The sequence below is a fragment of the Barbus barbus genome, assembly GCF_936440315.1.
Source record: "Barbus barbus genome assembly, chromosome: 20".
Lineage (NCBI taxonomy): Eukaryota > Metazoa > Chordata > Actinopteri > Cypriniformes > Cyprinidae > Barbus > Barbus barbus.
Window position 1 is genome coordinate 3,199,735 of NC_136748.1, and position 24,734 is coordinate 3,224,468.

At 39.5% G+C, this 24,734-nt stretch overlaps 1 protein-coding gene across 1 annotated transcript in view; it reads right to left on the reverse strand.

Annotated features, from left to right (window-relative positions):
• Positions 1–6,033: 6,033 nt before the first annotated feature.
• The window catches only part of LOC306886488 (connector enhancer of kinase suppressor of ras 3-like), a 71,649-nt gene continuing 52,948 nt past the window's right edge, over positions 6,034–24,734 (reverse strand). Inside the window, exons 16-25 of the mRNA XM_079443626.1 lie at positions 17,139–17,192; positions 16,975–17,014; positions 16,698–16,867; positions 14,327–14,400; positions 14,092–14,163; positions 12,018–12,079; positions 11,801–11,919; positions 10,179–10,530; positions 9,793–9,989; positions 6,034–6,843 (exon numbers count right to left, since the gene is read on the reverse strand). Coding sequence (XP_079299752.1) covers positions 6,661–6,843; positions 9,793–9,989; positions 10,179–10,530; positions 11,801–11,919; positions 12,018–12,079; positions 14,092–14,163; positions 14,327–14,400; positions 16,698–16,867; positions 16,975–17,014; positions 17,139–17,192 — 1,323 coding nt within the window. The 3' untranslated portion in view covers positions 6,034–6,660. The remainder of the gene's footprint in view (positions 6,844–9,792; positions 9,990–10,178; positions 10,531–11,800; positions 11,920–12,017; positions 12,080–14,091; positions 14,164–14,326; positions 14,401–16,697; positions 16,868–16,974; positions 17,015–17,138; positions 17,193–24,734) is intronic.

Sequence of the window (24,734 nt, forward strand, 5' to 3'; positions counted from 1 at the left end):
TAGGAGTAATATTCCTGCTGGTTGGTGTTTCCGTCTGGGATATCAAGTCCCACCTAGGAAGAATGACAGAAAGAGAATAATCTTCACTTTCTGAGAAAAGGATGCAAACCATTAATAAACATAAACAGTTGATGCAATCAGGGAAGCCTCAGACTCTTTTTTTCCCTACATAATAAATCACCTGCACCTTAGAGCACACAGACAAAAACCAATAAGAACTGCTGTCATGTGTTTAAATGTCTGATTTTTGGGAACTCAAACCTGTGAGCCAGTTCTGGGAGGTAATTATACCAAATCATTTTGACGGCAGTCTTAGGCTCAGGCATTTCAGACTGACTAAAACAAATGGGGGTGAAATGGGATTGCTATTCTGGTTAATCCTGTTATCTAATTATATATGTTGAGGCAACATCACATGAGTTTTTTTGTGTGTGTGTGTGTATCCAGGAATTTATTCAGTAAATTTGTTTTTCGGTATATTTATTTTCATTGTAGTTTATGTGCATGTTTTCTTACTGAATAAAAAAATAGCCACTTCAGTTGAGTGGATTCCTTTTTTAAGCACATTTTAAGATTTTATGAGCATCTTTGTGTTTTTTATGCAATATCCCAAACCTTGTATATACAAATGTGTAAATGTAAACAGCTAATGTCAGTGATGTCAGTGTCATTTTTTTCACATCAAAACAACAATTTCTGATTGTTGTTCACACAAAGCTTTTATATGTGTCACGAATTCAGCTTCTGTGGCTCCATCCGCTGACCACCAGAGGGCGCCGTCACCTGAGTATTAACCATCATTGGACTCCATTTCCCACATACCCCGTACCTGTGGCTGATTTCACTCACAGGTGTTTCCCATTGACTCTGGCCTATTTAAACTGTTCTCTCAGCTTCCTCATTGTGAAGTCTTGTCTTGCCATGCAAACATTTCTGAGCATTTCGGCCATGTATGATTCCCAGTGTATGACCTGGACTGTTTACTGGACTCTGATTCTCTGTCGCCTGCCTATTCTGATTCAACCTGCCTTGTTATTCGATTCTCCTGTGTGTTTGCTGCCAGCCCTGATCTTCAGCCTGAACTCTGACTTTGATTCTGCCTTATCTACGTTGTGTTTGAAGCCCGTGATTGAACTCTGCCTGTTTGACTTGCATTCTGTTTTAATAAAGCTGCACATGGATCCTAACGTCACTGACTCCTCGTTATAATATGGCTTTAAAAGATGTTGAAATTTAGCTCATGTGGACTACAATTATGATATTTTTGAGGCATTTCTAGGGTATGTTAAATATAATCTTACTAAGGCATATTATTGGAGATATAGAGTGACAACTGATATTTATATAATTTTATGCAAGTATCTACTATACTGTTATAAAGATCTCATTGATTGTAATGACAAGAGATCAGAGTTTAATCTTACTTATTGGTCATATAAATATCAGCATCTGCAAAATTTTGTATGTTTGCTTGCTTTGGGCCATGAATAAATTGACGTGTTTTTTCCCTCCATATATTCTCACTATGTCATACTATATATCTTATTTTTCAAATATGATACAAAACATAAAACACATGCTTTTTATTATTTGTTATACTTAAAAAAATATATATAGGCCTATATAGCTTTTCTGACTATTATTTTATATGCACTTTTTTATATGCACTTTATAGGGTTAAATGGCATTAGGTGATTGAAACCACATCCACTAAAAATGTTCCATTATTCATACCCTAAAAACAACTTTAAGTAACTCTGGTTGCTAGTTGTAAACTAGAAACATGTACTAAAGGACAAAGGTGGGCCTATTATTACTGGAATGTTTTATAATATAGAAAGTAGTTCAGTAATGAACAAATTATGTATTGATATATTTAGATACACACAAATGTAATTTTTCAAACAATAGTGCTTACCCCACTGTATAGGAGTCCAGTCTGGACAGGTCATCAGAGACCCCCAGCAGCACATCCAGCGTTCCTACCTTCAGAAACATCACAACAAACCGTTGCACAAGCTACAGCAATGGCATTATAGATGAATCAAACATAACAAAATCAACCTCTCACATGCTGAGGTTTCAGATCAGAATCCTGAGGGCAGGGGGTTTGAGGAAAGACTGCCTTTTTAATACAAACAATAGCAGACACTGTTGTGCAGTATAGTCTTTGGGAGACCTGCTTGGAAATAATCAATATTATATTCCGTTTTGTGCCCATTTTCTCATTACATCGAGTTCACCAAAAAATGAACCTTCTGTTATTATTTACTCACCTTCATGTCGTTCCAAAACTATATGATTCATTTCATCTGTCGAACATAAATGAAGATATTTTGAGAATTATCTTGCAGTGGGCCCCAAAACTGTTTGGTTACCAACATTCTCCAAAAAATCTTCTGTTGTGTTCAGTAGGTTTGAATTGACATGAAGTTGAGTAAATGATGACGGATCTTTTGAGTGAAATTTTTGGGCGAAATAACAATTTGATCCAGCAGAATATGGACCCACTGCATCTGCATGTAGCAAAACTGCTAAAAGACAAATAGGGTCTGTGTCATGAGGCTATATTTGCTTGGGTGGCACCCTATGGCTTTTAGGGGAAGTCCACTTGAAATTAATATGTAAAGTAAACCTCCATCTTCTTGGTAACCAATAACGGTAGCATTTGACTTCAATAATATTTTTTCTATACTATGGCTACCGTCAACAGTTTGGTTATCAGCATTTTTCAAAATATCTTCATTTGTGTTCAACAGAAGAAAGAAACATGTTTGGAACAACCTAAGGATGAGTAAATTACTTTTAGTTTTGTGTATTGTTTCCTCATTTGTAAGTACACTCTTAGAAGAAAAGGTTCTATATAGAACCTTAAAAGGTTCTATCAGGCGCTACATATTTGGAACCCCCAAAAGGTTCTACATAGAACCCTTTTTAAATGTTCAATCAAAAGAAGCCTTTGGGGTTCTTTGTAACCAGGAAAAAGGTTCTATAAAGAACCCTTTAGGGGTTCCCATCATGGAATCATTCTTTGGATTAAATTTTTGTTTTGTTTTAATTAGTTATATGAGCTGTTTAAGCCTTAATATTTAATTTATCACTAGAAAAACTGAAATATCCATAAGCATAACACATCAAGGTTTTGTGTGATCATTTAAGACATTTTTATTAGCATTTACTGTGACAAGCAATATATAACACAGCAATTCATAGTGCAACAGTTACAGAGATTAACATAAATCCATGTTTCTTTATTCATACTTTTTAATATATTTTTAATAAGCCTATAAACCTATAAACCAAGTAGTCTGACTTTTTTTTCTTTTGTATGCTGCAACTTTGCCCAATTCTGTAACCCACAAACGATGGTGAACCACATGTTTCTAAAAAGACTAACTGTAGTATTGTTTTTAAATTTATAAGAATTAAATATTGATTTTACATTCAGATAAGCATTTAAACAATAAAAACAAAGGACCCATGACAATCTCAGCACTGGGAAGGGCTAAATAGTGCTGATTGAAATTAACTGAACGATGGCTTTTGGATGCTCCATACTGAACAAAAAGTAGACAGCAAACAGATACTTCTGGCATCTGTGTTATTGGTCAGTGATGCATCCAATTTGATGCTAACTCTCGTTGCGATGATTAGGCTTGACATCCTAAGATGGGGATACAAGTCAGAGAAACATTTATTAGACCTATGGAGAGTACAGTACAACGGGAAAAAGAAAGGAATCTGTCACAATTAAATCAAATCTTAAAACTTACTTGAATTAGTTAGGAGTGGGGTGTTTTCATCTGTATGTTGATGAACAAACAAGTAATGCTGCTCTCCAGAGTTCAGACCTGCAGTGACAGTGCAAAATATGTATTTATTTATCAATCAATCATAAGAACATGCATGATATAACGTGGAAAATAGAAGAAGAAAAAAAGTTAGGCAGCTAACACACTTCTCCAAGCCTCAGCGTTCATGCTTTCTCCTTTAAACTGATTGCAGCATTTATTTATTTTAATTTTTTTTTGCTTTTTGATTTCTCTGTGCCGCCTTTCTGCTGTCGGTGTGACAAAGGACAGCTCAGCCTCGTCATTCTTCCATTCTCCTCCAGGGGGCGGTAGACAAGCTTTTTGTAAACTACTGTACATTTTACCCTCTTAGATTTTAAGTTAAAATTTATCAACAAAACACATTCTCAAGTTCATGTTTCTCTGATGTTGGTGAGTGGTCAAAAATGACCTGCAAGTAAACAAATAAAACAAATATTTCAGATTTTATTTAACTTTTTCGGGACTTGGAAACAGGACAAGTGTGTTTCATCAGCTCAAAAAAAAAGGCATTAACCTAAGAGCGAACATTTATTTATTTATTTATTTATTCATTCATTTATTCTTTCCTTTAAAAAAAAAAAAAAAAACATACGCGTGGCTTTTCTGTTTTTTAAATCATTCAAAATTAGGCCCCCATTTAGTTCCACTCAGGGTGCCTCACTGCAACATTGGTTTTTGACTTTTTTTTATTTCAGGAATCCTAAAATATAGCCCACGAGATCCACTTTTCTGCAGAGTTCAGCTCTAACCCCAATCAAACACACCTGAGCATGCTAATCAATGTGTTCAGGATTTTTAGAAAATCACAGGTAGGTGAGTTTGATCAGGGTTGAAGCTAAAGTCTGAAGCGCGTTGGCGCTCCAGGGCAAGATTTGAGGAGCCCTGATTTATTTAGGAATGAAAAAGAGGGACTAGTTGATATATGTTTTTTCACTAGAGCGTTTATAACACAACTTTGTCAGATTTTTATTTATTTATGTTTTATTTCCGAAAACCATGGGCATTTCTGTTTTGAAATCATTAAAAAAAATGGGCCCTCATTTGCTTCCAGTCAAAGTGGCTCACCGCAAGATTGAGTTTTGACTTTTATTTTAATCTATTTATTTATTCATTCATTTATTTATTTCGCTTGATTTAATTTATATTAACCAGGTATGACATTTCTGTTTTTAAATCGTTCAAAAATACGTCCCCATTTACTCACCGCAACATTGATTTTTGAATTTATTAATTTAAATGTATATTTTTATTGTTATTTATTTATGTCACTTAATTTGATTCATATTAAACACAGGCATGGCATTTTAGTTTTTTTTAATCATTCAGAAATACATCCCCGGTGTGTCTTCTTTAAATGGCTCTTGAGTGTTGTACTCGCTTACGGCCATACCACCCTGAGCACGCCCGATCTCGTCCGATCTCAGATGGAGGGAGTCTATGGAGACTCCTATGTTCGTTAGTTTATCCCAAAACACAGCACTTGAAATGTCTCTTTGGCGCTGACATTGTCAACCTGGTCTCATAAAAATGCATACCTCTGTGCACTTTCTGTGCGACACCGTTTTATGGTAACGGTGGGTTTATGGTAATACACCGACACAGTGTATTACCATACAGACATCTGTCTCTACATCTCACTGAGAGAAGATGTGGGAAAGCTTCTTTCTCACCTATACATTTGTTCCTTTCCCCCCATTGTCAACAGCAAAATATAAGGTTCTACATGAATGCAAGTGATATTCACTGTCATGTTTTGTATCATTTGAAATGTCTCAGTGCAACTGGTACAATGGTCTCAATCTTACAAGAAGCAGACTAAAATGTAATAAAGATCCTAAAAGTTATGTTGCTACCTGTAGAGGGTGTGCCCTTTCCCAGTGTATTTCATTAAAATTACCAACTGTCCCCAAAAGGTGTAAACTCTCCACATCTAGGCCTTGATCAATACAAATTCCAGTTGTTAGTACCTGTCTCCATTTGGAGGATCTTTCTCTTGGTCTGAGTACTTAAGGAAATGTTGCAAGAAGATAGATGAGCCCATGAAGTGGAGTGTGTTCACACACTATGTATTGTAAATCAGGGATGCATCCTTTACTCTTAGATTTAATGTCTTGTATTGATTATCTCTGAATTAACTATGCTATTTGCATGACTGAAACACAAGAACAAGACAAGACTGAACACACAGGAAACCTCCAGCCACCATTGGATACCTTTGTTGGGCAAATTAGGTGGAATTTACAGCATGAAAGCAACAATGCCAAGCTCATGCCAGTAAAGCTAAGCTGATAAATCTAATGTGAATGCACACATTATTTCCCATATAAGTAAAAACATAAGATTTAGTTATTCAATAGTTGTCTAAATATGACAGTAATGCAGATGTACACTATTATTAGATTAGTTGCATCATACTTTGAATCAATAAATATATCGAAACAGATGTATTTACAATAATAAAAACATGGCAAGCTATACAGACTGCATATAATCAGCACTTTAGGTTACTAGATTTGCACTGAATGCAGCAAAATACAATGAAAATCACATGCAATTAAACATTTGACTAAACATGTTTGGTTTTCTAAAATGATTCAAAAGAATGTATTTTAACATCAGTAAGACGCCACAGGTTTTTCAACAGGTATCCAATAATATTAATAAACAAGCTATTAGTAACAGACTGATTTTACAAATAATACAATTAAATAAATAGACAAATGATGGCAAGTGAAAGTAACGGTAGTCTTAGATAAATTATTTTCATGTCAAGACCAGATTTGAAAATGTGTGTAGTGGTGTATACTCTTTCAGTGTGTATACACATCTATGTTGAGGGATGCACAGCTGAGGCACTAGGGGCGTTTAAGGGCTCAGTCTGTAGGGGGTGGCTCAGAATAATCTCCTGCAGCAGAACAGCATTGGTCTCCTTCCACTCCTTGAATTTACTTGCAGTGAGAGCAGAGTCAGCCAGTACCTGCTCCAAAGTCAGTAGATCTGCTTCTTTAGCCTAAATGAAAAGATCATTTTTATTTAAATTAGTTGTTATCAGATATGCATATTAAAATACAGTCTATTTATAGCAAACTATTACACGGTTCTGTGCAATGCTTGAGTCATGAAATTCCAAGGTATGTCACTTCCTGATAACAACAGGTAAAAACTAATAACACAGGCTCATCAGTCACTCAACACAGGCACTGCAGTCGGCAGTTTTCTTCATGGAAGCTTTGCGTTTGTTTGGCTAATAAAATATTACAACTCAAATCACTATTCTCTGTTCAAATATTGAATTATGTCATCCTGGTATCGCAGACTCGGTCTCTTGTTTCTTACAAATGCATGAAACAACAGGCTCCGCTTTACGTCAGGCTGCTGGTAAGCCTGACAGGCTTTATTCTGTGAAAACAACCGGCTGGATGTACATTATCCCTTACTTATAAACACAAAAATTTATCATTTAAGTAATATTCACTTTATTTGACATAATTACAAAACATTACCAAAATATGCTTTATCGTCATGAAACCTTATCATTTCCATGTGTTTTTAAGCCTTACCATTTTAAACATTTAAGAGATTTTAAAGCATTCAAGCACAATAAGACACAAAATAACTTAACTGAGTACTCAAATTGACCCTTTCGCAGCTTCTTGTGCTTGAACGTACAAATACACCTTGTCAATTTAATTATCAAGCACAAAAAGACGTGAAAGAACTTAATTCAGCACCCGTGCGCTGTGGTCTGTGCACGCAGAGAGACGCGTCTCTCCTTGAGCTTGAACGGACGAATGCATACAAAATGATGTCGAAAATACTCGTCTTGGCAAGTGTTCTCTAAAAACTGTCGGTTATGTCTTAGGTGAATGTAAACAGTTGAGGAACAAATCAGATGTGTGTCATTATGGATCCATGCATTGTGTCTTAAAGTGAAAGAGAGAAAAAACTGAGAAAATCACTGACTGAATTACTTTTATATTTTTAACAAGAATTAATCTATAATTAATTTATACAGTGAAGACTATGCACTGCTATTTTACATTTGATTATTTGGTTTCTGTACCTGAACTCAATCATTGTTTAATTTTTATCTATGTAGTAATTATTTATTTTGTGCTGTTTACACAATTTCAAACAGTCAGGTCACCTTTATTTATATAGCGCTTTTAACAATAAAGATTGTGTCAAAGCACTTAACAGTATCAAATTGGAGGATAGAGTGTCAGTAATGTATAAAAATAAGATTAAACACTCAATTTTCAGTTAAAGGCATTTCATTATTGAATTCAGTGATGTCATTGTCTAGCTCAGTTTAGTTTAAATATTATCTGTGAAATCAACCTGACAATAATCACTAGAAATTAAGTGTCCCCAACTGAGCAAGCCGGAGGCGACAGCAGCAAGGAACCAAAACTCACTCTGTGACAGAATGGAGAAAAAAAAACCTTGGGAGAAACCAGGCTCAGTCGGGGGGACAGTTCTCCTCTGGCCAGGAGATTATTGTTTATTTATTGTTTTAATTAAAATTTTAAACGTATTAATGTATTTATTTATATTTTATATTGTTGCAATTTCTAACAATAATAGTATTATAGGTATTTTATTATATTTTTAGTTATTTTCTTTAATTTTTAAAAGAACAGTTTTTAAACAGGGCCCATGGGTACAACCTGCACTGGGGCCCTGCAAACCCCTGTTATGGCCCTGCTCCCAAGATATTAAAGACATCTTAAAGAAGCTCCCAAGACATAAAGGGGGTACTGGGGGGGGGTAAAAATCTGACAGGGGTCAAGATTCGGCACAACACCTTCACTTCTAAATTTGAATCTTTAGCATATAGCCTCTTTTTCTTGCATACTGGCACTTCTCACATGTTGCGTCATTGTCCGTGAGCAGCAAAACCACCAGTACTAACAAGCAATTTGAAAATATTTAACACAAAAAAATTAAGACATCCCACGCTTCTCCTGCATATTGTTAGCAGCTCTCTGTTGCTCGCAAATTATATACAACCTGCCGGAAATCAAGCGAGCAAGAGAGAAAAGCCCTCGTTTCCAACTGGTAATTATGCGTTTTGAAGGCGTCTCCTCTGACCACTTTCGTCACATTCTACATCAGTTTCACAGGAGTACCAACCCAGGTAACACAGCTTACGAGCAAACAACTGAAGATGAGAAGGGAGGACAGCTGTGATTTTTGGTGTGATTTAAATTTAAATTGGTTGTGATTTAAATGGCAATGGCTATCAGTTATGGAGCTACTCTTTTTTTTTTTTTTTTTTTTTTTTTTTACATTTTTACAAGATGTGACTGTTATATTATATTATATTATTAAAAACATATTATAATACACATGTGTCGCACAAGAGAGTAACAGCACTTTTTTCCCCACTTTAAGCACCGGTGATATCTTCATGTAAACTGTGAAGAATTAACAAAACAATAGAATAGTCATGACATTAAGCCTCTTGTGTAAGAAACAAGACATCCAAATAACTTGAGTGCTATTGTCATGATATATATTTTTTAGTCAGCAGTATTTGTACGAGGGGCAGTCGTGGCCTAATGGATAGAGAGTTGGACTTGTAACCCGAAGGTTGTGGGTTCGAGTCTCAGGTCCGGCAGGGATTGTAGGTGGGGGAGTGAATAACCAACACTCTCTCCACCCTCAATACCACGACTGAGGTGAGACCCTTGAGCAAGGCACCGAACCCCCAACTGCTCCCCGGGCACCACAGCATTGGCTGCCCACTGCTCCAGGTGTATGTTCACTACTGTGTGTACACTTGGATGGGTTAAATGCAGAGCACAAATTCTGAGTATGGGTCACCATACTTGGCCACACACCACTTCCCTTTCCCCTTTGTAAGTGCATTTGGTTTTCACGATATGGTAAATAGTTAAATACTGAGAGACAAAATGTTTTCATATGTTAGAAAATTTTTGTCTGAATGTCTAACCTTTAGAGTGCTGTTGAGGGTTCTGAGGAGATGTATCTTCTCATTGAGTATCTGGTTTTTGCAACGCTTTATAAAGGAGGCTCGTAATTCCCATTTAGAAGATGGCTTCCGCTCACCCGTTGGAGACAAACTTGCTCTTTTCAAATGCAAGTACAACCTTTCCATTTCATCATCAGTTCCTTCCTGTCCGTCTAGAACTATTAAAACAATTATAAATTTTATTTTTAACCTAAGCAGTCAAACTTTTAAAACATTTTTGTTATTATTATTATTGATAGACCTTTAACAAACAATTCTAATATGCTTCAAATTGATCAGCAGTCATGCTGAACAATGTAATTCCCTAGCATAAATCTGATGTTAAAATGGTCCGCCAACTTGCTTACTTTCTGGTCTGGTGTCATTTGAGATCAGCTGCGTTTCTGGTTCCTCTGGCTCTGCAGATATTGCCATAGGTGATGTGCTAGATGAGCATCCAAGGGGGTCTTGAGATGGAGCTGTGGCTTCACTACATGGTGAGGTTTCCTTTATTTTGGTGTTCACTGTATGGACCACAGCAGAGCAGACCACTGTTTCACCAGCAGTAGGGTTTGTCTGGGAAACAAGGTCCAGCCAAGACCGTCTATGCTTTGCCAGAGAAGAGACAGAGCTGTGGGACGTCATTGTACTGGCGGGGGAGGAGAGGGTTCCAGTGCCATCACTAGGAACAGGGGAGGAATATGGAGGAGGAAGGCTTCCCTAAATGGGGAAGATACCGCAGAGTGAGAGCAGGATAATGGCATACTCTAATATAATATACGTCTGGTGCAAATGTTTGCAAAATATCTAACATAGTTCTTCTAGTTCAGGGGTTTTCAACTTTCCTGCAGAGGTCCACTTTCCTGCAGAGTTTAGCTCCAAACCTAATCAAACACACCTGAACAAGCTAATCGAGACATTCAGGATAACTAGGAAGTTACAGGCAGGTGAACAAGGTTGGAGCTAGAATCTGTAGGAAAGTGGATCTTGAGGGCCAGAGCTAAGAACTCCAGTTATAGATCATAGTGGCTTTGTTTTATAAAGCCCCCTTTTTATTATCACAATAGTCATGAAGTACACCAATTACCTCATTGACAGCTACCATATACTATGAAATGGCAGACCACTAGTACAAATGACTATACCACTGTTTACTAAACATGTTCTCAAAATTATGTTGTGAGCCCAGATAATGTAAGGGATTCAGCTCAGTTATTAGAAAACAGTTGTCTCTTACTTTCATAATCAATCTGTATGTGAACAATCATATTCATGCATTTTCTCTGATCGGATAGCTATCTGATCGTGAAAAGACCAGGTGTAAATGCCCTCTGAAATGCATTCGAGATGGATTTAAATCTATATGCTCAAACCACTCCAGGTGGTTGTCTGGGATGTATTCCAGATGAAACTGGACAAAGTGTAAATGCATCTGGTAAATGCATATGTGAGAGCATGTTGTAGGCTATGACATGTTATAGTCATATACGACAGCGCTAACGCAACATGCATTGATGAGTAGCTGAGTATCTGTTCAGCAAGCCGATGTAGAAACCCAAGTGAAATTAAGTTGCAGACGCTCAACACACAATCATTTTCATTCAAAGTAGTAAGACTAACATATCTTTCCAGTCCTGAAGCTGTGATGAATGAATAAAATGCAGCTCATATCTGTTGCTTTCTTTGACGTGAACTCCATTAAATTTGCATATAGCAATGGATTTTAAAATTTAATTTATATCCGTTTGGTAGAGACACATTTATGTGGCCAAGTGTGAATGGATAAGTTTAAACAAATCAGCTATCCGATCAGAGAAAACACATGAAGTGACCAGGTGTAAACAGGCCCTAAAACACAACTGGCAACCATGTTCTGCTGCTGTGTGAATGTAGACCATGTAAAAACAGAAACTTGAGGTTTGCAAATAATGTATGGACAGGCCTTTGGCATAAGGGCAAGGCCAGATACACTGTGCATCTGTGAACTTGCCTGGTGCACAGTGGCTGATGGACCATTGACACTTGCTACAGCTTGGGTGTGGTGCTCAGAGTATGGTGGTGGTGGTGTGTCAGTGGACTCCTCATGATCACTGGCCTCACTGTAGCATTCTGTCCAGTCGAAAAATAAAGATGCAAAAAATAAATTTAAAAAGATGAATACTGTAAAAAATTCTTCCAACACTAGTACACTAACTCACACAGCTTACCAGCTGTATGAACCTCGGTGGGTTCATACTGAATAGATGCCAAACCAAGTTTATTCAACCATCTGAAATCACAAAACATCAGAACACGTTACCAACAATTACAAATAGGACTGTCAAAATGAATGTGTTTATACATTCAGTTACTGTCTAGCACCATTCTTTATAAATTAAATATTTAATTAATTTTAAGTTTCCATCTACTATCTTCAGTCACATGCTTTCTCTAAAGAAACCCCAAAGATATGTCAGACAACTCAACGTCAGTAAATCCAGACAATAAAAAAGTCAGAGTACACAACATTCAGTCAGAAACAATCATACATGCTGCTGTTTTGAGTCTTGAACTTTCAGAAACCAATTTGATTTCCCATATTTCATTCATATCCATCATAACTATTGTAGTATGGACATGGTAACCACTCACAGCACCTTTCATTATTATCAACAATCAAGTATTAAATATCAACCAAAGAAACATACACTAAAAAAAGTTATTATTTGTCATTTGTACAAACAAGAATGAGAAGGGCATCAGTGCCTCAGTGACCCTGAAAGCCATTTTGACCAGAGCTTTGGCTCCTGGTAGGGTCTCCCTCTGCAAATTTGTCCAAGGAAATAGGCCAGACAAATAGAGAGAGAGGGATACGGGGTTCCCTCTCCTGTATGTGAATGGTGCCTAGTTGGGCTTGAAAGAATAACATGGGATCATGTAGGACAACCTTCAAGGGGAAGCTTAGGAAAATGGTGTAATGCACAATGTACATAAAGCAGACAGAGGGGAGAGGGAAGAGGGAAGAGGGAAGAGGGGGGAGTTGGGGGCACTCACACAGGATACTGGACTCTGTCCTTCTCTGGAGTCACCCAGGGTGAGAGACAAGTGAGAGACCTGACTTGGAGTTTTGGAGATTAGCCTGATAGGGTTGGCTCAGTGTGATTTTGCGTCACACAGGGGAAGACTCTGACTCTAATTGTGTTCTGTGCTTATGCACTGAACCACATTTCAGAGTATTTGGCCTTCTTAGAGACCCTGGGTGGCTCTCCGGAAGGTGCTGTCAGCTGATCACCAACTGGTGGTGAGTTGGATAAGATGGGGGAGGTTGACTGACAGACGTGGGAAACACACTTTGCAAGTGAACAGGGAATGATTGGCAGAGGACCTTGTCTGGCAAATATTTAACTCCCACCTCTGAAGGAGCTATTGCTTCATTCCGAGGGAGACTGTAGACATGGAATCAGAGTGTGATGTGTCCAAAACCTCCATTGGAGAAGAGGCTGCTTCAAGCTGTCCCTGGAAGGTTACTTTTGCCTGTCACAATGGCACTATACTGAAGGCACTCAATGTGGTCAGGGACAGTGAGGGATAGTGCATGGCGATTGGCAGACAGGTGTTTCGGTTCCCATATAAAAAAAAATAAAAATGGGACTGAAGAGTGTGTTCTATTTATCAAGGGATCATACTTATCACCCTATCTGGCAAAGCTTATGCCAGAGTTCTGGAAAGGAGAATCCATCCAGTTGGAACAATGTGGACACTGGAGACTTACTGAAATGGTTTGAAAACTAGTGTGAAGCAGTGGGGATGAGGATCAGCACCTCCAAATCTGAGGACCGGACCGCCAAGGTGAAGCAGGAGCTGAGCCCAAATGCAAAGCTCTGTTTGTCAGGTGATTTATGTTCCGACCCTCACATATGGTCATGAACTTTGGGTAACGAGATAGTGGGTAGAAGTGACAGAAATTTGTTTTCTCCACAGGGTGTCTGGGCTAACCTTGATAGAGTGAAAAGCTGTGACATCAGAAGAGACTGGCAGAAGAGACACTTACATCACATCACATCACATCACATCACATAATTGTGAGACATCCACACAAATGGCCAAATGCAACAATTACACATTTGATTGCTTTGTTTTGTTTTTCTTAAAAAAGGAACTGAATGTGTTCATCTATTTTAACAGTTTATACAAACCACTACTTTGACTACTGTAAATACAATTTTGAACGTTACTAAACAGAATACATGTTTTTGTTTTATTTAGTTTTGTTTTGTCAGAATGAGATGTCAGTGGGCTTACAAGTTCATGTCCTCATTGCTGTCTGCTGCAAAGTAAAACATCATGACTTTGGGATGGCAAGCTTTGATCGCACTGTGAGAAACAAAAAGAATGTGAAGGGTTGTTCAGTTGAAAAATATTTGTAATTATCATAATGAGGACTGCATTCTACTTAAAGGCCATCGCAGTTGGAGAAAAAAACAACAACTTTGTACTTTGTAAAAACAGAATTAACAGGAATTTAAATGAAACTTACTATTTTTTCTTACATTCCATAGCCCTGTCAATTACAAAATCTGTCAAATTTATAAAGCCTTCTGCTTTTTCAGCCTGGAGAAACACAAAAACACAAAACCAAAGTAGTCGTACATACCATGTATATGTGTGTGTGTGTGTGTGTGTGTGTATATATACAGTGCCCTTCTTAAGTATTGGAACAGTAAAGACACAATTGCTCTGTTGGCTGTGGAATCAAGACATTTGCAAATATGATTAAAAGATGAATATGAGACAAAACTACCGAATGTCACATTTTATTATTAGCTGTTTCAACACATATATGTTTTACCAAATAAAAAGAAAAGCACTTTTAGAGTTAATCCCACTCATTGATGTGAGCATAAGTATTGGGACAGTTGAACATAAGGCAGATATAAAAGATTAAAAGCTATTATTTAGTTGCAGATCCCGTGTGCACAATCACAGCAGTGAGTCTGTGACCCATAGACATCACCAGACTCTTGGTCTCATCCTTTGAAATACTTTTCCCAGCCTTTAATGCAGCCAATTCCAATTGTTGCTTGTTTTGGGGAGTTTCTGCCTTTACTCTCCTCTTCAGCTGGTGAAATTCATGTTCAAACTGATTTAAATCTGGAGACTGACTTGGCCAATCGAAGACTTTCCATTTCTTTGCTCTTATAAATTCCTTGACTGAACTGGCAGGGTGTTTTGGGTCATTGTCCTGATGCAATATGAAGCACTTCCCAATGAATCTGGTGGCATTTTCTTGATTAAGTCGGAAGTCGTGGCCTAATGGTTAGAGAGTCGGACTCGTAATCCAAAGGTTGTGGGTTCGAGTCTCAGGCCGGCAGGGATTGTAGGTGGGGGGAGTGAATGTCCAGTGCTCTCTCCACCCTCAATACCACGACTGAGGTGCCCTTGAGCAAGGCACCGAACCCCCAACTGCTCCCCGGGCGCCGCAGCATAAATGGCTGCCCACTGCTCCGGGTGTGTGTTCACGGTGTGTGTGTGTTCACTGCTGTGTGTGTGCACGTTGGATGGGTTAAATGCAGAGCACGAATGCCGAGTATGGGTCACCATACTTGGAAGTATGTCACTTCACTTTCACTTTCACTTTTCACTTTCATTATTGGTAGGCAAGATGGTTTTGTACCGTTCAAATTCATTCTGCTCCTGTCATCATACATTAAGTCATCAGTAAAGTTGAGAGGGCCTGTTCCAGAGACAGCCATGCATGCCCATGCCATGACATCACCTCCACCATGCTTTACAGATGAGGCTGTATGCTTGGGATCATTGCAGTTCCCGTTTTTCTCCACATTTTTGCTTTCCCATCACTTAGATAAAGGTTCATCTTTGTCTCGTCGGTCCATAAACACAGTTCCAAAACTCTTCTGGCTCACCTTTGTGCTTTTCTGCAAACTCTAATCTTGCCTTTCTATTTTTGGTGCTGGTTAGAGGTTTGCATCTTGCTGTGTAGCATCTGTAATTCTGTGTCAAAGTATCCTGAGGACAGTAGATTGTCAGAGCATCACCCCAGCTTTCTGGAAGTTGTTGGTGATTTTATAGACACATCTTTTAGGATTCCTGGTCCCACTTTATATTAGGTGGCCTTAACTACTACGTACTTACATTTAAATTAATAATTTGATACAATGTACTTATTGTGCACATACATGTATTTACATTGTACTTATATTTTTAAAAATGCCTATATGTAGTTACATCTGTAATTAATTTCTGTAATTACATTTATAATTACACTGTTGACCCACCCCTTACACCTTAACCCACCCTTAAACCTACCCATACCTCCAAACCTGTGCCTAACCTTACCCATATCCCACCTCAATAGCAGCAAAAGTGTTTTGCAATACAATAAGTACATTGTACTTACATCAAAAAGTAAGTACATAGTAGTTAAGGCCACCTAATATAAAGTGTGACCGGATTCCTTTTCACAGCTTTTATGATTTGTCTGTTATCAACTACTGTTGTTTTCTCAGCCGATCAGATCATTGTTGGTTGCTGGTGTCGCTGGTGGTTTCCAAACTCTTGATTTCTCCATGCCCTTTATTTTTGCTAGAGCTCTAACTGACTTCCTCTTTTCTTTTAGCATCCAAATTGCTTGCTTTTCTCTCAAAGTCAGCTCCCTCGTCTTCATCCTGGTTTGTGTGTGTCATCATCGAATGCAAGATTCAGAATACAGAAGTAATGGATATAACTGATATGACACATTCCCTGCTTTTAATATCTGAAGAATTAATGTGTATATATATATATATATATATATATATATATATATATATATATTCAGTACTAGAGGAAACAGTAGCATGAATAAGGAGTATGGAATTCAGATGGAATTCAGCATTCAGATGACTCACCACTTGATTTGGGTACCAGTACAGAGAGCTTTTCTTTAGCACGAACCAATACTTTTTCCACTTAATACCCAGAAATCCCTTCCCCTCTTTTTTCCTGTAAAGCCAGCCCTGATGGTCGACTGGCTTCAGATCTTTCACTGAAACTCTCCTTCTGCTCATTCTTGGACTTCCTGTTAGAACAAATATTTAAATACCACAATAAAACAGAAATGATTACACAGGAAAAATTCTTCTCATGCGACTATATCTCAAGTTGTTTGCGCAATGTGATACTAACCTCCACAATTCTTTTTCTTTGACTTCTGTCTGAGGGACGCCTGAAAACAAATACATGAAATTTGCTGTTATTATCATGACCACACCATGTCTCGCTATTACGATTTCAAACTTTCTCAATGCAGACCAGAATATTTCATGTACAATAAATTCACAAAAAATTACCGGATTGTACTCATCAGAATCCAAACGAGGCGCAAGAGAAATGGGAAAGGAGGCCTGGTAAGAGACCAAAGCAGACACAACAAAGTGATTATTAGGGTCAGTCAGTTTCAGTCAGGTCCCTTTATTTTACGGTGCTGTTCTGCATGTGCATACTATGGACTTATCAGTTATTGTAATTAACCTTGAACCTAATATCTAATCCTGACCTTAAAGTCACTATTACATCAAAATGGACATTGCGAGGACCTCTTATCTCCAGCAAGTTGTCATTCCCATGAGATCACAGCAATAGCAAACGACAATGATACAATTTTCCAGTTAATTCCCGATGGGCAAAACCAAGTCGAGAAGCTGTTTCTCTCAGACATGTCACAACAGGGAGGAAAAAGACAAAACCAATTTCTGTTACATGCTGACTTTAAGTTCAAGTAGCTACCTTATATTACTCAGTACTAGTTAGTGGGTAAGTACACTGTAAAGTAAGTCTGCATTCTGTAAAATGAAGTGCAATCGGGCCACTGCTAAAATTCAGAAATCACACTGCTCAAAAAATAAAAGGGATAGTTCACACAAAAATAAAAATTCAGTCATTAATTATTCACCCTCATGTCGTTCCAAGGACCTTTGTTCATCTTCGGAACACAAATTAAGATATTTTTTATTAAATCTGAGACCTCCATAGACAGCAAGGGTCCAGGTGCCTACCACGTTTAAGGCACAGAAAGGTACCAAGAACATTGACAAAATAGTCCATGTGACATCAATGGTTCAATATTTTATGAAGCTACGAGAACACTTTCTGTGCGCAAAAAAAAAAAAAAAACTCTTTATTCAGCAATTCTTCTCCCCTGAGTTACCGTCTACTGCCATCATTGAGAGTAAAATACGCATGTGCTACACCTTGTTTACAGTTATGCCAAACGGGATACAGCTGCGGCCAATAAATTACATTTTCCACCTATTAGATTGTGTTTTATTAATGTCGACTCGACACCTAACCCAACCCCAACCCTAAACCTACCCCTTACAATAATGCAAAAACAGTAATTATTGTTGAACAGTGTGACAAAAATTACGCTATATTGATGTGCGCATGCCCAGTAGCAACAGCTGTATCCCTTCTAGTCTTAAAGGGATACTCCACCCCAAAATGAAAGTTTTGTCAATATTCACTTACCCCCCATGTCATTCCAAACCCGTAAAAGCTTAGTTTGTCCTCGGAACACAATTTAAGATATTTTGGGCTTGTGACTGTCCCATTGACTGCATAGTAAAATGCACTGTCAAGGTCCATAAAAGGATAAAAAACTTAGTCAAAATAGTCCCTCTGCCATCAGTGGTTCAATCTGAATTTTATGAAGCGACGAGAATACTTTTTGTACGCAAAGAAAATATAAAAAACGACATTTATTCAACAATTCGTCTCCTCTTTATCTCTCTTGTCCGTGAAGCGCCATTTTGAAAAGAATCCGATGGACATAAAGTGCGTACGCTGTTCTCTGTCATCAGCATGGATACGTATTGTACGTTTATTTATGCTGATTTGAATGGACACAGCATACTCTTGCATTACTGATGACAGAGAAGGTTTTACAGGTTTGGAACAATTAATGACAGAATTTTCATGTTTGGGTGAACTATGCCTTTAAGGGAACACTTAAATAACACATTGGCTCTCGATGGATGAAGCTGAAAATCTTTAGTCATATGCATGGTGTAATTTATTGAGAATAAAATGATGAGGGCTGGATAAAAAAAATAAATAAAAAAAAAGAGAATCAGACTAAAAATAATAATAATAATAATAATAATACAGGCTGATCTAACTGGCCTTAATTTCATCAAAGCAATTCATATTATAAGTCAGTAGTGTGTATGGCCACCATGTGCCTATATGAAAAATGTCTGGGCATGCTTCTGATAAAATGGTGGATGGTGTCTCCTGCCAGACCTAGATCAGGGCATCAGTGAGCTCCTGGAGAATCTGTGGTGCTACTAGCCATCTTCGGATGTTCCGACACACAACATCCCGGACGTTCTCAATTGGACTCATGTCTGGAGAACATGAGGGCCAGTCAATGTCATCAATTCCTTCGTCATCCAGAAAATGTGTACACACTGTGGCCATATGAGGCCTGGTATTGTCATGCACTAGGAGGAACCCAGAGCCTAGGCTTCATGTATCTTCATCAAGTGCAAATGCATAGAATGTAAACATAATAAGGTCCAAAATGATCAGCAATAGCCCAGTATGTAAACAGGACAATGCGACATTGACAAGGAATAAAGTGTATGAGGTGGGGAATCTGTAATAACCAGTAATGATGTGTATTGTTGTGTGTGCTGCAGCAATGCAAAGTCCAGTTCACAGTTAATGCCACTGTTGAAGATTGGTACATAATGAATCCAAATTTAAGTGGGTGGAGAGGGGAGAGGGGAGAGGGGAACAGTGTTTGTTCATCAGTCTAACTGCCTGGGGATAAAGGCTGTTGGCCATTCTGGTGGTCCTGGCCTGAAGATACCTGTACCTCCTACCAGAGGGCAAAAGGTGGAACAAAATGTGTGCTGGGTGAAACTGGTCTCTTATGATGTTGTGTGTCCTGCGCAGGCAGCGGGAGGTGTACATAGTAGAAACCTCCGGGAGGACGGTCCCAATGATTTTACCACCAGTTTTCACCACCCTCTGAATCATCTGCTGTTCAGCTGCAGTGCAGCTGGAAAACCATACTAGCAGCCCATAGGTCAGCACACTGTGAATTGCACAATTGTAGAAGTTTAACATGAAGTTCTGGGGCAATTTGGCTTTTTTCAGCTTCATCAGGAAAAAGAGACGCTGCTGGGCCTTCCCTACAGCTAAGGTGATGTTAGTGCCCCAAGACAGATCCTCCGACACAGTGAGACCCAGGAACTTAAAACTGTTCACCCGAATTTAAAACTGTTCTACAGCCTCTCCGTTAATGTAGAGAGGTGAATGTCCAGGATGATTTAATTTACGAAAGTCCGCTATAGTTTATTTTGTCTTTTTAATGTTAAGAGCTAGGATATGCTTTATACACCACCCTGCCAGTAGTTCAGTCTCCTCCCTGTATGTCATCTCGTTGTTTGTTATTAGGCCAAGCAAAGTTGTGTCATCTGCAAATTTAACAATGTGATTAGTGGGGAATGAGGCAGAACAGTCATGTGTGTAAAGTGTGTAAAGTAGTGGACGGAGCACACAACCCTGAGGGGCACCAGTGTTCGCCCATTTTCACACATTGAGAGCGGTTGGTTAAAAAGTCCAGTATCCAGTTACTAGTGTTGGGTTCGAGTCCACCTTTGTCGAGTCTGAGTCGATACCAAGTCTGTTACCTATTGAGTCCGAGTCCGAGTTTGAGTCCAAAAGGTGCCGAGTTGGACTCAAGTCCAAGTCTTTAATGTTCGAGTCCGAGTCGAGTCCGGTCGAGTTCATGGTAAATTATTGTGTTTGTGGAGGTTGCACAAACTCCAGCCTGTCAGGACATCGAGTCCACAGGTTTCCTAACAAGAAATAGGACGGTATCTTCTGGGCCTTGGTGCGTTAGTGCAGGTGAAGAGACTGGACTTCACTAATGCATCTGCTTCAAACACCGCGGTGGTGTGTAACTTAACGATCACTTTACACCGGAGGATTATCATCCAGGCGATATGAGTTTCACATGAGATGCTGAAGCAAGAATTTAGTGAGACTCGGTGCGGTTCCTTCGGTGCATCGGGTCCTGGTCCGCCTGTGTTCGGCCGCCGGCGGGAGACATGATGCTCACGGATCCGGCTGAGATGCAGCTCCACGAAAATGTCAACTGTGCACCGTAAGTCTTGTTTTTTTAATATTTTGTTAACTACCAAATCAGTGAACATAATTATTTAAATAATTACACAACGAGATGTGTATAAGTTGTTGTAAAGCACCGAAGCTAGTTTGTAAGCATTTGCAATATCGTTATATATTTAAAACCGTGTAAAAACGTTACCGTATGAGAAGGCATAACTGGTAACCTCATTTTGCTAATATTATTACCATCAAGTCTAGTGACAGCTTAGTGACATTGTTTGCACAGCTAATTGGTAATTTTTTTTTGTCATGTTGTGTGTTTTTAAGGCTTTGGGAGATGGGAGTGTGAAGATCTGAAGCAGAGGAGGCCAGCTGTTATGAAGCACCTCTACTGGACCACGGCTTTCACTCCTAATGGAGACGCAGATGTGATGGCGGCCAAGTGGAAAAGCATGGCCAGCAGTGAATGTGATCTAAACTTGTGTTTGCTTCTCCCAGCATATGCCGTCTGAGAGAGGCATACTGCAGGTCACCACAGGCTCCACGAGAACACAGCACTGTCATATCCACTACACCTGCTCCTCTCTCCAGATCCCTCCAGTCAGAGGATCAACATGATGAGGCTGTTGGTGTATATCTAGCACAGCCTTCACCATTTAACACACTTTAACAACACGAGTCCGAGTTCGAGTACCCCAACTCTACCAGTTACATAATACGTTGTTCAATCCAAGGTTGCTCAGTTTCAGCAGGAGTGTGTTTGGCCGGATTGTATTAAAAGCCGAACTAAAGTCAACGAAAAGCAGCTTAGCATAGGTGTTTTTGTGCACCAGGTGTTTTAGAAGTATGTGAAGCACAATGGCAATAGCATCCTCCGGTGATCTGTTCTTCCTGTATGCAAACTGGTACTGGTCGAGAGCAGGTGGTAAGGCCTTTTTTTTGTGTTTCATGACCAGCCGTTCCAGGCACTTTGCAGGGATCGGTGTGAGTGCCACAGACCTGTAGTCATTCAGGCATGCGACATTGGCTTGTTTGGGGACAGGAATGATTGTGGCTGCTTAAAAACATGCTGGGACCATGACTTGGACAGCAACAGGTTGAAGATGGTTGTGAGGACGTCTGCCAGCTAGGCCGCACAGTCCTTTAGCACCCGGCCCAGCACTCCGTCTGGACCAGATGCCTTCCTGGGGTTGATGTTGCTAAGGCAGAGTCTCACTTCATGAAGGCTCAGGACAGGTGCAGTGTTGTCGTTGGAGGGCAGGTGGGGCAACAAAGTGTCCTTGTTCTCCCTCTCAAAACTGGCATAAAACAGGTTTAATTCCTCTGCTAGGGTGGAAGCACTACTCACAGAGGCAGATGTTTTTCCCTTGTAGTCCGATATTGCCCTAATACCCTCCCACACCTGCCGGGAGTTTGTTGAGGTGTTAAAGTGGGCTTCAATCCGCCTTTTGTAATCCAGTTTAGCAGACTTGATGCCCATTCTGAGAGCACTCCTGGCTGTGCTGTAAGCCCCACTGTCCCCAGACCTATATTCAGCATCTCTGGCTTTAATCAGCAGCCGAACCTCATGTGTCATCCATGGTTTTTGGTTAGGAAAGACATGGATCAGCTTCCAGGATATAACCCTGTCTACACAGAAACTGATATAGTCCATCACTGTGGTGGTGTACTCATCAAGGGCCTTGCGTGTTAGTAATTCCAGGTCTCTGAAAACATCCCAGTTTGTATGGTGGAAGAAGTCCTGTAGCTCAGGGATAGCATTTTAGGCCATGTTCTAACTGGCTTCGCGATGGGCCTGGCAGTCTTAATAATAGGTGTATACCGAGGATGAGTGAGATGTGATCACTCAAACCCAGATGAGGATATGCCTGGACTTTGTAAGCATTTGTCACATTGGTATACACCTGGTCCAGCGTTTTATCTCCTCTGGTAGCACAGTTCACATTAGGGTGGAATTTGTGAAATACAGCCTTTAAGTCAGCATGATTAAAATCCCCCACTGCTATAAAGATACTGTCTGGGTGTACAGCCAGGCTGTTATTAATGCTGTCGTGTAGCTGTGCTAGAGCCAGTTTCGCATTAGCGTCTGGAGGGATATACACAGCACAGATATACACAACAGAAAATTATCTTGGGGGATAAAATGGTCTACATTTAAGCAGCATGAACTCCACGTCAGGGCAACAGAGTCTTCCAACTAGAGTGACATTTGTACACCAAGAGTTGTTGGTGTAAATACACAAGCCTCCACCGATCTTCTTACCCGAGTCAGCTGTTCTGTTAGCTCAGTGGGCGGTAAGGCCGGCTAGCTCAATAGCCACGTCTGATCCAGAGGTAAATTTCTAATCAGCATTGGAGTTAAGAAATGGAGCATAGCGGTACTTCTGGCAGGCCATGTTAGTCAAGCTCGCATCAGCTGACACTCAGCTGATCGACGTCTACCTATAGAATCACGACACCAATAATAATTCCCTTCATAAGGTCCCTTCAGTCGTTATTCAGCAGCTATCGCTTCGCTCAGGAACTAATAGACGGCATATTCCATCTCCATAGGAAGTGTTCAATCAGGATTTTCAACATAATTCCCACAGAGTATCTTACCAGATTCAGTTGTGAACTTAAAGCGAATTCGCTGTGTTGTTTGTCAAGCCGATAGACTGAAAGCGATCTGAGCGAGCATGGCTCCTCACAATTGATATAGACATTTTGCCTGCTTGTTAAGGCTTATCTAGTGTCCAGTATCATATCGTTGCTAGACCTGCCGTTGCTTAGGCTATCGGGTGTTTCTGCAGTGCTGGTATCCGGGTAAACTTGCGACAGCAAGAAGCTAATATTAAGCTATTGTTTAAGGCCATCTAATTATCTTGATATATGCTTGCTTCTGTGGGGCATCTGGTTATTGGTAATGCTATTTCTTTAAGTCTGACTACTGCAACATGCCGTGCTTAAGCAAGCTACACACTGTTGCATAAGCTTCGAGAGTATTGGTAAGGATTGTCTACTACACTAATGCGGGTTATCAGATAGAGGACATGTATGTCAGCGAACGCTAATATCATGGGAAGCAATAACCTGCATAAACATGACTTGAATTATTGAGTTATATGCCGTGTTAAGGATGCTAAGCTTAGGCTAGGCAGAATCTGCAATCGTTAAACCTGTCATTGCTTGCTCTACGGCTGCAGTACGCAGTATTTGCTACAACTGGCAACCCGGCTGAAATCTAGTGGATTCCGCATCTTAATTTCAGGTTGCATTAAAAAGTGGCTTGCTGCTCTTCTTGGCTGTTATTAAGAAGAGCACCTCTTTGCTGCTACACTCCTCCGGTAAGGAGCAAGCTGCTCTTCCTACCTGCTCATAGCATAAGAGCACCCCTTCGTCGCCACTCTCCATCCGTAAGGCATTCAGTTAGATTGCTATCAGCATTTTGGTTGGGGGGTTCAGTATATGGTTGGTTCGGGGGGTATTCTGCTCTCCCTGCTCCTATCCATGCTAGGCTGCGTGGATGGGCAGGGAGCGTTTGCCCAGAACAGAACCATTCCTCCAACCTAAAATGCATGCTAATCGTAAGTTATATTGACAATAGTGGTCCTAACAGAACTGAATAACTGCACTGTAGTGTATGCCAGAAAAAGCTGAACATAATCATTAAAACAAAAACATTACACTGGCATGGCATGGAAACGCTTCAAAATGTCACAACCATACATATATCCCTGCTTTATTAATATGAGAGAAAAAATTTATTCACAACAGAGGAACCAAGAAAAAGAGTAGAAGAGTTTACTGACCTAACATTGAAACTGTGG